This window comes from Equus asinus, chromosome 13 (genome assembly GCF_041296235.1).
Source record: "Equus asinus isolate D_3611 breed Donkey chromosome 13, EquAss-T2T_v2, whole genome shotgun sequence".
NCBI classification, from domain to species: domain Eukaryota; kingdom Metazoa; phylum Chordata; class Mammalia; order Perissodactyla; family Equidae; genus Equus; species Equus asinus.
Window position 1 is genome coordinate 29832736 of NC_091802.1, and position 16259 is coordinate 29848994.

Consider the following 16259-nt stretch of genomic DNA (forward strand, 5'->3'; position numbering starts at 1 on the left):
GAGGACTTAATCTTTTAAACTTAAGTATTAACTGAACATTAATCATAGAACAAGTAAAAATAATGGATCTTATCTTTATATAACCTATTAGATTAATCATTTTCAAGACTAAGTTGAGCTTTAAGATTTAAGAAAAGCTAGATTTTTTAAATTTAAGAATTTTAATATATTGAATATCAATGAAAGTATACGTATAAAAGTGTCCCTCTCTAACAGACGTCTCCTCTTAGACATTAAAAAATACAAGTGGCATTTAGCACTCTATCTCTAGTCCCTCAGGCAGAATCTAATATTGGAGAGTGATCAGTGAAATTTGTTAAGTGAATGAATGAGCAACAATACTATGAGAATTGGGCAAAGGTAGTCAAAGGTACAAACTTCCAGCTGTAAGTTAAATAAGTCCTGGGGATGTAATGCACAGCATGGTGACTATAGTTAGCAAGACTGTATTGTATATCTGAAGGCTGCTAAGAGAGTAGATCTGAAAAGTTCTCATCACAAGAAAAAAAATCTGTAACTACATGGGGTGATGGATGTTAACTAAACTTACTGTGATAATCACTGCAATAAATACATATGTCGAATTATTATATTGTACACCTAAAATTAATACAGTTACATGTCAATTATATCTCAATAAAAAATAGTTCTATAGAAAAGAAATACCATGAGAAGGGCTTCATCATCACAATTTTAATGAGGAAAACAAAGTTCAGAAATCATACCACTAAACCAGTAGTCTCTAAAATTGGGTATATGTACCAGGTGGCATGTAATACAACACTGTGTATGTATTTTTTTCTTATTTTTGAGGAAGATTAGCCCTGAGATAACATCTGCTGCCAATCCTCCTCTTTTTGCTGAGGAAGACTGGCCCTGAGCTAACATCCGAGTCCATCTTCCTCTACTTTATACATGGGATGCCTGCCATAGCATGGCTTGATAAGCAGTGCACAGGTCTGCACCCAGGATCCAAACTAGCGAATCTTGGGCCGCCAAAGCAGAGCATGCAAACCCAATCACTACACAACTGGGCCAGCCCCAATACTATGTATTTTTTAATCAAATATCTTATTATGTACACAATATACTGGTGTAGAAGTCATGTACATAATATATAAAAATGTGTATTTATGAGGGGTTTGCACTCAGAAATGTTTTATTGATGGCATGAGTGGTCAGGAACATTTGTTAAGCTACTGTGGTAGACCCAGGGCAAAGTGTCCTCGGCAGGTGTCATGTTTCTTTACCTTTGTACCCCTGAGGTCCAGCCTAGGGCCTGGCACAGCGAGAGAGCTCGATAAATGTTCTGACTAAGAATGAATATATGAGCAGATGAATTGATGAATAAAGGACCAGGATAATACAACTAACTAGTAAGTGGAGGTGTCAGGATTCAAATTCAGATCTGCTAAGCTCCAAAGTCTGTACTCTTCCAAAATAGGCTGCTGCCCGGCACATCAAACGGACTAGCATGGAGAAACCTGAGACGTTTTTCCAACTAGCTGGTTGTTAAAGACACACATAGATAAGCCCCGAGCAACAAAGAAAAGCATTACATTAATCAGGAGGTTTTTATCATCCTGCCAGCCTTTCCATAAGGGAGGCATTCTCCAGAAACGTAGAAAGGCAGAAGAGCTCCATCACATTCCCTCTAGTTATATATTTGGGTGGACTAGAGGCTGTGTCCTGTGTGGCCAGGGACACTTTTATTTCTCTGTGTGATACGTGGAGGGAATTTCTCAACTCTTTTTTTAGCATACGCCCTATCTCCTCTCTAAAAACACCATAAAAACAGAGGCTGGCCCGGGGTGTAGTTAAGGTTGTGCAGTCTGCTTCGGCAACCCAGGGTTCGCAGGTTTGGATCCCTGGCATGGACATAGCACCGCTCGTCAAGCCACGCTGTGGCAGCATCCCACATAAAATAGAGGAAGATGGGCACAGATATTAGCTCAGGGGCAATCTTCCTCACAAAAACAAACAAATAAAAAAAAATTTAGACAAGAACTTCAACCTTTTTCTCCACTACGCTATCTATCCACAATATCAAGTTAGTCACAAGACAGATTCATCTTGGGAAAAACTATAGGAAAGCTTTTTTCTGAATGCAGATATTCTAGATTGAGAAGCTGAATATATTACTTGGGCATATAAATTATGTTTTTGGCGAAGACGTGCTATGCCACTGCAAAATTATTATAGGGGATTAGGAATGTATAGATGAAATATTTATCTCTATATGATGCAGATATGTTTTTGCGGGAATGTGTACGCTCTTGTTTAAGCTGTGCTTGCACTGTATCAGAAACTGAGATCCAGAAGACTTGTTTCTCATCATTTACTAGGAACTGGAACTGGAACTGGAAAAGGAAAAATGTACTAGATAGACCATGTTTGTCTGGCAAAGTTCAATCTTGACTATGTACTGAGAATGTCCTACATGTGGTGTTAATTGTGACCAATCTACACTTCAGAAAATATATCAGTGTTGGCCTATTATGACCTGATGAAATCATTCTGTTGGAAGCAGAGGGAGAGGTTATATTCCTGCAGAAAAGAGAGGAAATTCCTATAAAGTCAAACACTCTCATTCTCAATCATCTTATATAAACATAGATCCCAAGACAGGAAATGGAGACTCTGAGCCAAGGGGAAAAACAATTTTGCAGCCAGTGAGGTAGAGTGGCTCCAGGCCACATGAAGGCAGGTGGGATCCAGACAAGAAAGGCTTGGGCATGGGTCTAGGTTGTAGACCACACAGGTATCTATATCTAATAGCCCTCTGGGGACAGCATAGTAGTACCAGGACCCAGTCTGAAAGCTGGTGAGATCCCACAACTGTAGAAGACAATATGCAAATTTTGGAAATTCCACCTGCAAATTCCACAGTGAATGACAACAATAGATATTTACTTACACCAAACCTGTTATGAACAAAAGACCCCAAATAGCTAAAGCAATCCTGAGGAAAAAAGAACAAAGCTGGAGGTATCACACTCCTTGATTTTAAAGTGTACTACAAAGCTATAGTAATCAAAACAGTATGGTATTGGCAGACAAAGACATACAGATCAATAGAACATAATTGAGAGCCCAGAAATAAACCCACGCATATATGAACAGCTAATTCTCGACAAAGGAGCCAAGAACATACAATGGAGAAATGACAGTCTCTTTGGTAAATGGTGTTGGGAAAATTGGACAGCCACATGCAAAAGAATGAAACTAGACTACTGTCTTACACCATACATAAAAATTAACTCAAAATGGATTAAAGACTTGAATCTAAGACCTGAAACCATAAAACTCCTAGAAGAAAACAGAAGCAGCATGCTCTTTGACATTGGTCTTTTTTTTTTTTTTTTTGAGGAAGATTAGCCCTGAGCTAACATCTGCTGCCAATCCTTCTCTTTTTGCTGAGGAAGACTGGCCCTGAGCTAACATCTGTGTCCATCTTCCTCCACTTTATATGTGGGACGCCTGCCACAGCATGGCTTGCTGAGCAGTGCCATGTCCGCATCCGGGATCCAAACCAGCGAAGCCTAGGCCACGGAAGCGGAACGTGAGCATTTAACCGCTGTGCCACCAGGCCAGCCCCCATGACATTGGTCTTAAAACTATCTTTTTGAATATGTCTCCTCAGTCAAAGAAAATGAAAGCAAAAATAAACAAATGAGACTACATCAAACTACAAAGCTTCTGCCAGCAAAGGAAACCATCAAGAAAACAAAAAGACAATCTACTGATTGGGAAGATATTTACAAATCATATATCCAATAAGGGGTTAATATCCAAAATATATAAAGAACTTATACAACTCAACAACAAAAAACAATCCAATTAAAAAGTGAGCAAAGGATCTGAACAGACATTTTTCCAGGGAAGATATACAGATAGCTAACAGGCATGGAAAAGATGTTCAACATTACTATTTATTAGGGAAATGCAAATCAAAAGCACAATGATACATTACCTCATGCCCATCAGAAAGGCTTGTTATTAAAAAGACAAGAAATAACAAATGTTGGAGATGATGTGGAGAAAACAGAACTCTCGTATACTGCTGGTAGCAATGTAAACTGGCATGGCCACTATGGAAAACAGTACGGAGATTCCTCAAATTCTATTAAAAATAGAACAATCATATGATCCAGCTATTCCACTTCTGGGTATTTATCCAAAGAACATGAAAACACTAATTTGAAAAGATATATGCACCTCTGTGTTCCTTGCACCATCATTCACAATAGCCAAGACTTGGAAGCAACCTAAGTGCCCACTGATGGATGAATAGATAAAGACATGGTATACATATTAATGGTATACTACTCAGCCATAAAAAAAGATGAAATCTTGTCATTTGTGATAACACGGATGGACCTTGAGGGTGTTATGCTAAGTGGAATAAGTCAGATGGAGAACATATTGGCGGTTACCAGGTGGGAGAAAGAAGCTGAAAGGGGGGCAAAACAGGTAAAGGGGCACATTTGTATGGTGACAGATAGAAACTAGACTTTTTGTGGTGAACACAATGTAGTGTACACACAAGTCAAATTATAATGATGTACACCTGAAATGTACATAACGTTATAAACTGTTATCTCAATGAAAAAAACTGTTATGAACTCTTTGTATGCAACATTACTTCAATGCAAGAATGGTTACAGAAACCTGCACTCTTGCACTGAGCAATTTTGAGTCAACTAGACTACAAAAAAAAAGCAACCAATTGGAGGAGAGCAACACCTCATCTTCTAGGCTGGGCAGACTGGCAGGGGAGTTTGTTTCCACCAGCTCTTCATACCTTATCACTAAACTGTAGTAATGCTGATGAAGCATGTGTAAACAATACATCACTCGAAAAAGGGTATCACTTATGTTTACAATATTAACAATTTAATACATTACCCATGACAAAACACCTAAAAGAGAGAGAGAACATGACAAGATTGAATTTTTAAATTAGATTTAAGCAAAAATTGTAAAAGCAGGTTATTTTCCTCTTGGTCAGAGGTTGGCAAACTTTTTCTGTAAAAAGCCAAATAGTAAATATTTCAGGCTTGTGGGCCATGTAGTCTATGTTGCAACTTCTCAACTCTGCAAGCAAATTTAGAAAAGTAATTCTGAGAGATTTCAGCTAATCTAGGATACCTTTTAAGACAATAAAGAGAAATAAACAATAAAGAGAAAAAAAAGTCACACTCTCAAAAGCTCAAATAAAAAAATTTTTATTGGAATTATTTCTAAAATACTTGGCAGCATTATTAACATATAGTACCATTATTACTACTAACAATAATAGCTAACGCTTATGTAAGACTCACCTTATAAGATTAAATTGCCAAAAAGGTAACATTTTTAGCAAATAAAGCATATCTGCCATATTTTAATATAATTCCTTTAAAGAGCCATTTACTCCAGTTAGAAAATTTACATTATGAGTTTTAATTTTTAAGAGAAAGAATTAAGCAGGAAGAGGGAGCGAGGGAGTAATAATAGGAAGAGGAAGGCAGGGTGAAAATCTCTCTCTTTGTGATAGATCATTTTAAGAGCTGTTTTCTGGCAAAATCATATCCTATTGTTATCAATCATGGGACAATAAAGATGGGAAGAATTAGCCAAAAACAAAACACGAAGAATCCAAGAATGAGTGAGGCCAGTCCTAAAATAAGATTACTAAGATTATATTATTAGATGACTTGTTTGGGCTTGAAAAGTGGCCATCTTTTATTATTCAGTGAAATGAAGAACAATCCTTGTACCCATTGTGTCTATCCACTGACAGCAACATGACGAAGTTTCCATAGAAACAACATTCTGCTCATCTAATGTCTCTTTTTTCAAAGAGTAGTCAGTAAATAGTCAATAATATTCGTCTTAACAGAGGATTTACCGGTAATAAAAGGAGTTGCAGCAGAAATCTGTCCTCAACATAGTTTACTAGGGAAGATGAGACAAATATAAATGAAATTAAAAGATATATACTATTGCCTCCTTTTATACCACTTCCACGAAAACACGTGGAGCAAGGGAACAGAGAATTACGCAAGTGAACTGTTCCTGGAGGTAACTCCTGTACACAGTGGAATCAAGTATTCCTAATCTTTGTGTCTCTTTACCTAGTAAAAATAACAGTTATGCCCCGGGAAGACAGCAGGGATGGACACATGAATACTGAAAACAGAATTTCCAGGTTAGGGAAGCCATATTTCAGTGCGAATTACTCTAGAACAGTCCCCACTCCCAATAATGCCCTTAGAGAAATGGTACTAGAGAGTGATTTGGTTGATTGTGGAGATATTTTTCCCCAGTCATTTTTAAAAACAGTTTTGAGCTATAATTTATGTCCTACACAATTTACTCGCTTTAAGTGTACAATTCAATGATTTTTAGTATATTTATAGAGCTGTGTAACTATCACCACAGGTACAGAGTTTTAAATGTTCGGCAAATCACTGAAAAACTGGGTCTTGTGATTTCAAGCCTCACAGTGATTAACTCTGAATTTTCCTTTTCTTTTTTTCCTCCCAAGTTATTATTTGTAGGGTAAAGTATTTTTAGAGCTGACACTGGTATATACTTACTGGCTTGAATCGAAAGCATTTAAAGTTTCTTTTTGAGGAAGTAACTTTTCATAACTAGCAATAGTGTTGAAAATAAGGCAGCTTCTGAAAATTAAACTGGTAAAATCCATACTCAATAAATTAGCTAGTTGTGGGAGCAATCCATAAAACTGCCTGTGAATTGAATGTGTAGCTGAGGAGTTTAGGAACACTCTAAACCCCTAATTAAAATGAGGATGTAATCTCGGGAGGCAAAATTGGAAGTGGTTGTAATGGGGTCAGCAGAAATCTAATCAATTGTCTAGTACACTGTTTAGAGAAAGTATGCCTGAAGATTAGCCTACAGAAAGAGAATTACCAAACTTTACCAAGCACGGTCCAGGGAACAGAGGCACAAAACCCAGGAGGTATGAATTCTCCTGTCTTTGAAGAGGTATACTCTGTTGTGGGCCAGGGATCATTTATCAGGTTCCACCATAACCTGAATGAAATATCTCCCAAAATGATTCACCTCATTTTGTTTTGATCCCTCACTTACTAAGCAACTGCCTAATTTGCTTGCCAGACCTGCCAAAACAGTTAGTTATCTTGGCACATACAATTTGAGCATCCTGGTTATCAAAAATGAATCTGCCTTAGCCGCCAACAAATGAACAAATGGCTTGGTTTATTTGCTTTCCTGTTTTTTACTATTGTGAACTAAAATATGTTAATCAACTCTGGGAGACTAATAATATTAAGATCACACTCTTAACTGTCATCCTGGGAGACCTTGATAAATAGCCATCCAGACCTTTCCTGTTATATCCTGACCTCATCATGAATCCCAGAACCTATAATTTGGTTACATTCAAATACAATAAAAGAGTCCAATAGAAAAACAAGAATGCCCTATTTACTCTATATTAAATTCTACTTTGAATTTCTGAACAGAACAAAATCAGAAATGATTGCATTAAATTGGACAGACAAGAATAAATCAAGGTAAATTCATGGTTTTCTTATTTTTCTGGAATGAAAATGCCTAGAAATTAAAAGCACCTATGTTTAAATCACTTATCATTGACTTAACATTAATCAACAGAAGACAAGCCTGAATAATTCTAAGTTGATGGGTAAAAAGTTAGAACAGAAAGAAGATGTGTTCAGTAAATAACTATTGAATGAAAGAATCAATACATTATGTGCCTGCAGTTTTTTAACAACTCCCATCTCTTCTGCAACTAACCAAATAGGACAGTGCTAGAAACTGAATCAATTTGTTGAAATAGCATCCTTTTGGGTCAGCTTCTCATTTTTAAAATTATCAGGTTCTTCCCTTTTTTATTGAAAGCTCAGTTTCAAAAAATATTACTGAAGGATGGTCGAAAGGAAAAACAATCTGTCCTTCCCTCTAAAATTTTCAGAGATTCTTTTCCTTTTTGGGATCTATAGACTCCTTTAAGAATCTGATTAAAATTTCAAATACTCTTTGCAGAAAAAAGCACATGCACATATAAACATAATTTTGGAAACTATTACAGAGAGTTCAAGGACTACTAAAGATCCTCTATGGAGCTGCTGAGGACCAAACTGAATTTGTATTTTGCGATCACTGAAAGACATTTGTAAAATACATTCAATTAACTTTTAGAACTAAGAAAACATGCCCTTCACCTAAACAATCTTTTTTTTTTAATTTCAAAGGCACTTTGGATTTTAAATATACTTATGTTCCCCTCTTTACTGCGACTTCTGGGATGACCAGAGTCAAACTTGCAGTTCATCTCTAGGAACTCACCAGGCTAATACTGCAGGCGTTTTCTGTTCTAACCTTACCCATGACTTCATCTTAATCCTCCCCCCTCATTTTCCCATTCCTCCTGATTTCTTCATCCAGTTATAATGTTTTATGGTATCTCTGCAAACTGCTTCACAGCCTTGGGGAGAGGGATTGTTGTAATAAACATATAACATGAAGAAAATCACCTTTAAACTCAGAGTGCAGATTTGTTTTAGCATACTTATGATTGCAGGGTTTTTTAAAAAAAAATTGAATTCATTTCTAATATTTAAAAATCCCAGCATTTCACATAAAAATTCACATTTCAGATGTCTCTGGAAAAAATGTAAAAAGTTCTTATCTCCCTGGGCCAGCATGCAAGCGGGATCAGTCCTGAGCAGCGACTGCGGTCTCCAATGGTCACAGTTCTCACACATTCGTTTTGATCATTTATATTACCTGAGAGGCTCGGTAATGAGTTTTAAAAAAGGAACAAACTTCAGGATTCTGCAAACACACACGCGCGCGCACTTTCATCTCGTTCTTTGAAAGGGGTTGGAGACATAACACACACCATCCACTCTGCAAACCTTCACTGGACCTCTCCTCTGCGCTACGCCTAGTGACAGGCGATTAAGGAGAGAAGCAGAGGCCTGGGTCCTACTTGGCAGGTACCACCAGTGACTAGTCGATCAGGGCACGAACCACTGCCACTAGTACAGTGAGTGTTGAATTGAGCTATACAGAGTTAAGTTCTGAATCGAAGGTGGAACCGTACGAGCGCAGAATATTTACTAAGGAATCTAAGCGGGGTTCCCCTAAATTAGAGACGTGTCTAAGCAGTCCACGGCCTTCCGCAGAAGAGGAGGGAAGACAGAGGCACGCCTTGGCTGTCGGCTGAATCACCAGGAACACAGCTCCCGGACTAAGGGCACTCTACGAGGATGCCCCCGTTTCCGGAGCAACCGGCCGGTCCCTCCCCCTTTGACCCCGCCCCCGGGAGTCTTTCCCGCCAAAGGCCGTTAACACCGCAGAGCATGGTGGGACAAAGCTCTAGGCTAGGTTTCACCAACTCCTTTCAAGGCGCCGAGTTGCTTTAAAAGAGGCTCATTCCTGGGGAAACTGGCTCTCCTTTAAGACTCTACAGGGATTAGTAACCCCTTTAACGAGGCCTCTGTATTTAATTTTTACCAAACGGCGGGTCACTCCATTGGCTAACGACTCCCCAAATCGGGAACGCGGGGAACTTTTTTCCCCTTCGCGCGGAGGGTGACGTCGCGCGTGCGCGAACGTAGTTTTCGCAGCACCCGTTACGCTCTTGCGCGTGCGTACTGAGATCGAATAGCCGCTTCCTCCCGCTTCTCTTCCTCCCTCCCCCCATATCCGTGCGCCGAGCTGATAAAGGCGCCATTTTGGAGGGGCCGCGGAAGACGTGGTGTCGCTGCGGGTTCGCTCTGCGGTGCGCTAGGCTTGGTGGGAAGGCCTGTTCTCGAGTCCGCGCTTTTCGTCGCCGCCATGTCGGGAGGTGGTGTGATTCGTGGCCCGGCAGGGAACAACGATTGTCGCATCTACGTGGGTAACTTACCTCCAGACATCCGAACCAAGGACATTGAGGACGTGTTCTACAAATACGGTGCTATTCGCGACATCGATCTCAAGAATCGCCGCGGAGGACCGCCCTTTGCCTTCGTTGAGTTCGAAGACCCGCGGTGAGGCGGCCTGGGGCTTGTGGCCTTGAGGAGATAGGTTGGAGGAGTTGGGGAAGGCTCCAAGGCCTTAAACAGAGATGGGGAGGTGGGCTCTTAGGTGGGGGCAAGACAATGTCGCCCATGCAGGAGTCGAGTAAGGAGCCGAATCGGTGTGGCTTCTCTGGTGGCTGGGCCCGTGGACGTCCCCAGAGCCGACTGGCAGGCTCGGAGCGGGAAACTGAGGCGCGGAGGGCTGGTGTCGTGGTCGGGCGCCTGGCGTGCTTCTGGGTGGGGGAGGGGCCATTCCTATTATGCGGCGCATGTGGGCTCTTCCCCACTGGGTGCGCATGTGCGGGGCCTCTGCTTCCCGGCCGAGCTGGCTGCCCCTCCCGGCCCTTGTTCTCATCCCTTTTGCTTTCTGTGATCACGCAGAGACGCGGAAGACGCGGTGTACGGTCGCGACGGCTATGATTACGATGGATACCGTTTGCGGGTGGAGTTTCCTCGAAGCGGCCGTGGTACCGGCCGAGGCGGCGGCGGGGGTGGAGGTGGCGGGGCTCCCCGAGGCCGCTATGGCCCGCCATCCAGGCGTTCTGAAAACAGAGTGGTTGTCTCTGGTGAGTTTCTTGTTCGTGTGGGTTGATGAGAAGGGACAAGAGCCACTTTAAAATTTTACTTGCATGCCCAATTTGACAAATGCAAGTTTTTATGCTGGGTCTTAAGTTACTTTAGTTTCTTAGGGGAATTTAGTAAACAAAGATTACTCTAAGTAATGGAGATGGACCAAATTAGGTTGCGGTACCCAGAATATGAAGATTCTTACTTTGTAAATAACTTTGGACTCTGGATTCCAGAATCTTAACAGCTCTTTATCTAGGATCTTAAGTATAATCATAAATTTTAAAGTAGTCTTTGTTCTAATGTAAACTTTAATGTGAAAGATAGGGTAATTGGTGTTGAAAAACACTTTTTTAGGACTGCCTCCAAGTGGAAGCTGGCAGGACTTGAAGGATCACATGCGTGAAGCAGGTGATGTATGTTATGCTGATGTTTACCGAGATGGCACTGGTGTCGTGGAGTTTGTACGGAAAGAAGATATGACCTATGCAGTTCGAAAACTGGATAACACTAAGTTTAGATCTCATGAGGTAGGTTATACACTTATTCTTTTGTTTGGCCAGAATTGGATACAGTGGTCTTAACAGTGGAATTTGAAGGTAAGATTCAGGCAAGGGTGTCCGAGTAAAAGTGCCACATTTCTGGCTGTAGTTACATTGTATTCATTCAGCATGCCTGAAGACAGGTGAAAGCTTAGATCTTTCAATCGAAAGTTCTGTCTATTCAATAGGGAGAAACTGCCTACATCCGGGTTAAAGTTGATGGGCCCAGAAGTCCAAATTATGGAAGATCTCGATCTCGAAGCCGTAGTCGTAGCAGAAGCCGTAGCAGAAGCAACAGCAGGAGTCGCAGTTACTCCCCAAGGAGAAGCAGAGGATCACCACGCTATTCTCCCCGTCATAGCAGATCTCGCTCTCGTACATAAGATGATTGGTGACACTTTTTGTAGAACCCATGTTGTATACAGTTTTCCTTTACTCAGTACAATCTTTTCATTTTTTAATTCAAACTGTTTTGTTCAGAATGGGCTAAAGTGTTGAATTGCATTCTTGTGTAATATCCCCTTGCTCCTAACATCTACATTCCCCTCATGTCTGATAAATTGTATTTTAAGTGATGTCATAGACAGGATTGTTTAATTTAGTTAACTCTCCATGCTCTTCAGACTGTGATATTGTGTAAATGTCTATTCTGCTCTGGTTTGTGTGAACTGGGATGTTGGGGGAGTTTGTGGTTATCTTACCTGGGGAAGTTCTTATGTTTATCTTGCTTTTCATGTGTCTTTCTGTAGACATATCTGAAGAGATGGATTAAGAATGCTTTGGATTAAGGATTGTGGAGCACATTTCAATCATTTTAGGATTGTCAAAAGGAGGATTGAGGAGGATCAGATCAATAATGGAGGCAATGGTATGACTCCAAGTGCTATTGTCACAGATGAAATTGGCAGTATTGACCTTATACTACAAGGCAGGGGTTAAAAATGATTATATACATCTACCTTAAAACACTTGCAAACATCTTACGCAGTTATCTTTAGCTACAATTGCTTTGTTCTTTAAACCTTGGCAATTGTGGCAGAATTACATTGCCCATTTTGTAACAATTTATTTTGCTCCCTTCCCCCCTTTTTTGTTTTAATAGGGACTAATGTGGGAAGAACTGGCTAATTTGTCACAGTGCTTAGTTACAACTGTTAATGTGTGACCTGCTGTTGGTGTACATGTGGGTACAGGGTGTCTTTAATTCCAACCAGATAGAGTATAATATCAATACTGCTAAGTCTGCATGTCCTCTGTGTGACTGATATAGCGTTGCTATTTCATTTTTTTAAGACAAAATGAAAGCAAAATATAGAATTCCAACGTATTGGTGTAGATAATCTAGTTGGGAATACTTTTAAGTCTCACCTTTCCCTTTAAACTAATATTCATAATTGACTGGTATGTTTAAAACACTTTAATTTACAAATTGCAGGTGGGAACATTAGATTTAGTTTAGACTTAGGTGGGTAGCAATACCAGTAAACTTTTCAACTACATAACTTTTTGCAACCACAAAACCTGTAATACGCTGTACAGTAACAAGTGTTGGCATTATCAGTTGAACTGTAAATATAAAATGCTTCTTCCAATTAGTCTCTATGATGATTAAGTTTCTAAAATTTATCTGAACACCATTCAGAAACTTGTTTTGGGGAATTTGATAGTTATTGATGTACATCTGTTAAACTGATGACAGACATAACTCATCATTCCCCAGAAACCTTTTTTGATTACAGTATCTAACATTTTGCCTCCTCTTTTTTGGTTTTGCTGGTTATAAAGGTTTGGATTGGAGAGGGCTCACTGGATCCCAATCCTTGGAGCTGGATCATTGGATTCAAATCATAATGTGGATAGGATAGGGAGGATGAATTACAAGGATTCATGGAGCGGGATCAGATTACCAGGAACATAGGAGTGGATTCCTGCCCCAACCAAACCGCATTCGTGTGGATTTTTTTTTTTTTATTCAACTTAATTGGCTATTCCAAAGATTTTTTTTTTTTCCTATTTTTGACGATTGGAGCCCTTAAGATGCACGATGGAGTTGTGTTTTGCATTTTTTGGTAAAAGGAGCAAAGCGAGGACCTGGAGATAAACGCTGGAGCAATCTCCTTGGAAGGATTCAGCACGAGTAGATGGTAAACATTTAAAGGGGAAAGGGGGGGTTTGTTTAAAATAGTAAATCAGTAAGTCACTTCTAAATTTAAAGAAAACAAAATTGGAGTTGAAGAATAAGTAGGTTTCCAATTGGCTATTGCCGTTTTTCTTTGAAAAAAAATAAACATTTTTTAAAAAACTATGCATGGTTGTCCTTTTTCCTCTTCATGTAAGATTTTAATGGGTGACTAGTCTATCACTTAATACTTTAAGTTGATAAGATTCTGACTCTTGTGTTTATGTGTTAGTAAATTAAAGGTTCTTGAAAGGTAATCTGTAATAAATGATATTAGCCACCTCTTACTGTTAATTGTTGTAAGTCTTCAGGGGAAGATAAGAAAGGGTGAGAATAAGGCAATTGTTTATGTAATATGGTAAATGAGGGGATGATTTAGTCTCTGAAAGATAAACTTCCCATACTTCGATAAAAAGGGATCAAAAATTTATAGATGCTGCTTAATTTTTGGTGATCAGCCACCCAGCGTAAGTTTTTGTGCAAAATCGGGTGGTGACTGTTAGAATGATGTTAACTTGGAGAGATAGCCTTTGAGATTCTCAATGAAACTTGTATCTCAAAAATTGGTAAGTATTAAATGTTATATTCAGCGCAGATTAGTACTCAAGACAAATTACTTTTGCTTTTTGAAATGGATAGTACACTAGAAGATTAATTGCTTATTTGAATGCATTATTGCTAATAAAAAGCTGGGCATTCTTGAGAATTTTGCATTGTAAACCCTTCTCAGCCATAAGGTTTTTCTGTATCCAAAACAACAAAGCAGTGACGATACCTAGTTTACTCGCTCTTGTATCTTTTTACTTTATAGCCCCTTGGTGCTAAATTTTCAACTTGCTTGAGTTGGGGATTTTTCTTCTGATTTCTTGATGGTTGGTCAAAACCATCAAACCACTCTTTCTGCACCCAAAACAAACAACTAAATCTTAACATTTCCCTTGGGTGCTGATCATAGTTGGAAGCTGAATTTAAGACAGCTGTTCAGGTGACATAATTTCAAACTTAGGAAAAACTAGAAATAATCGGCAGTGAAGTAACAGACTTCAAGAGAGGTTTGCATAAGGTCACCTACCCAATACATTTAAATGAACATTGTGGAATGTCAGGAGGAAAAGAAGGGATATCGATTTCAAAACTAGGATTCCACCTTAAGTATTTAAGTAAAGCGCTTGGTATAGATTCATTAAGGAAGTGACTAGTTTTTTTTTTTTTTTGCAAGAATTGAAAATATAGTCAAGCAGAAAAATTGAGTAAAACCAGTTCTGTTTCGTGTATAGAATGTTCATCACTACTTTTAAGTAACTTAATTTGTGGAAGGTTGATGTGAGGCAGACTTAGCAAGCCTGGGCTCATGTGTATTCATTGACTATTTTGGTAACAGGACCAAAATGGAAATTTCCTTCACTCAAGGTTGAGTGCATTTAAGCTAAGTTGAAAGATGTACTCTACCAAAAGTTTTAGTAGTTCCCACCGAAATTGAAGTGAAATACAAAATACTCCTTGACTGGTATATAGGCTGTGTGAAGATTAGTGAGTGTTTAATTTGTATTTGTGAAAGGTAGAAGGGCACAGGTTTTGCAGTTAAGATCAGACAGCTAAAAGCTGTGAGAGGAGATACAGACTTAGGAAATGGACTTTAAACCTCTATCTGTATTGGCAGCTATTAGAAGAAAGTCACACTCTTGGAACTAAAAAAGCTGGTTTGAATTTTTCCTCTTCTCCCTATGTTACCTTAGAATATTGTAGGGAGCTTATAATTAGTTATTTTTTAATCAAGGAAAAACTTAAGTCTCTCTAAGAAGCAATTATTTTCCATAACATCAGAGTGAATAACCCACCTTGCTGTTCAGTCCACATCATTCTGGAAAGAAAAGGTAAGAAACCCATTTTCTGATTCCTAATTGTTTGGGATCTGAATTTTATTTTTATAACATAAGTCTAATTTTTTTCTTCAATTCTGTGGAATATGAAGATTGCCTTCACTTAAAATGTTTTTTTCCTAAGTTTCATACTTGAATAAATTTCAAGTGTTCGTTTATTAACTCATGCTTCAGTTCAATATGATTGTAGAATTTCAGCCTTCTAAGTGTTGTCTCTGGAAAGTAAATCTTGCTCATTAGGGCTTGTGTTTTTTGTCTTTTTTTAAAAAAGTTTCTGTGAAGATGAATTTCTTATATGTGCCTTTGTATATGAAGTTGTAATGAAATTACAAATGAAATAAGTTCTATGTATATATTTACCATAAATAGTATTAAAAGGAGAGAAACTTAATTAGACTGAAGTTCTGTTGTAACATGACCATCCTTTGGTTTAATCTATTTCTATTACGATGCGAAGAATGCAAAGGCAGAAAACAAGTTTATAATCTCTTATCCAAAAAACTCCAAAAACAGACTTTTTTTTGTTGTAGAACTAATGGAATGTAAAACCTGACCAGAACTGATGTCTTTATTTTGCACTGTGACTAAACTGTCTTCCTGCGGAAATGTTGATGTGTTTACTTACGCAGTAGCCACAGCTTTGCTGAGGGAGTTAAGTGATACAGGGTCTATGTGCCATTCATATCTTTATATATAAAGTGCAAAAGCTCTGAATTTCAAATCCATCTGCCCCCAAGGGTTGGTATAAGGGATTGTAGAGCTGTAGTAGAATGTACAGGGCGAAAGCTTTCTCGTTTTTGGGGGTATGGGTGAAAACAGACCTGTTGCTGTGGATCCTTTGTTAATTGAGATGTAAGTTACCCATCTTTCTAGTCTGAAGCAGCTAAAAGAAGAGAAAGCTAGGACCCACATTTTTTAATAGTCTCTTGCTGTGGTGGACTCACAAAACATACTCTAGTGAAGGAAATATTCTGCCATCCTACTGTATATGGTGGAACACTCTATTCTTTGGGGATAATTTTTCTCA

General features: G+C 38.9%; 1 protein-coding gene across 4 annotated transcripts; it reads left to right on the forward strand.

Moving 5' to 3' along the window:
- The first annotated feature begins 7579 nt into the window (after positions 1-7579).
- On the forward strand, positions 7580-13478 carry SRSF1 (serine and arginine rich splicing factor 1). 4 transcript variants are annotated; one of them, XR_011493757.1, is made up of 5 exons: positions 7580-10034; positions 10446-10630; positions 10989-11161; positions 11362-12041; positions 12959-13478. XR_011493757.1 is itself a non-coding variant. In XM_044745686.2 (4 exons), the coding sequence occupies exons 1-4, from the start codon at positions 9841-9843 to the stop codon at positions 11554-11556; spliced, it is 747 nt and encodes a 248-aa protein (XP_044601621.2). In that variant the 5' UTR covers positions 7580-9840; the 3' UTR covers positions 11557-13478. The 4 variants fall into 4 exon arrangements, 2 of the variants coding, with proteins under 2 accessions (XP_044601621.2, XP_044601622.1); XR_006512648.2 differs by having other exon boundaries at positions 9705-10034; positions 11923-12041; XM_044745686.2 differs by having other exon boundaries at positions 11362-13478.
- Positions 13479-16259: the final 2781 nt, after the last annotated feature.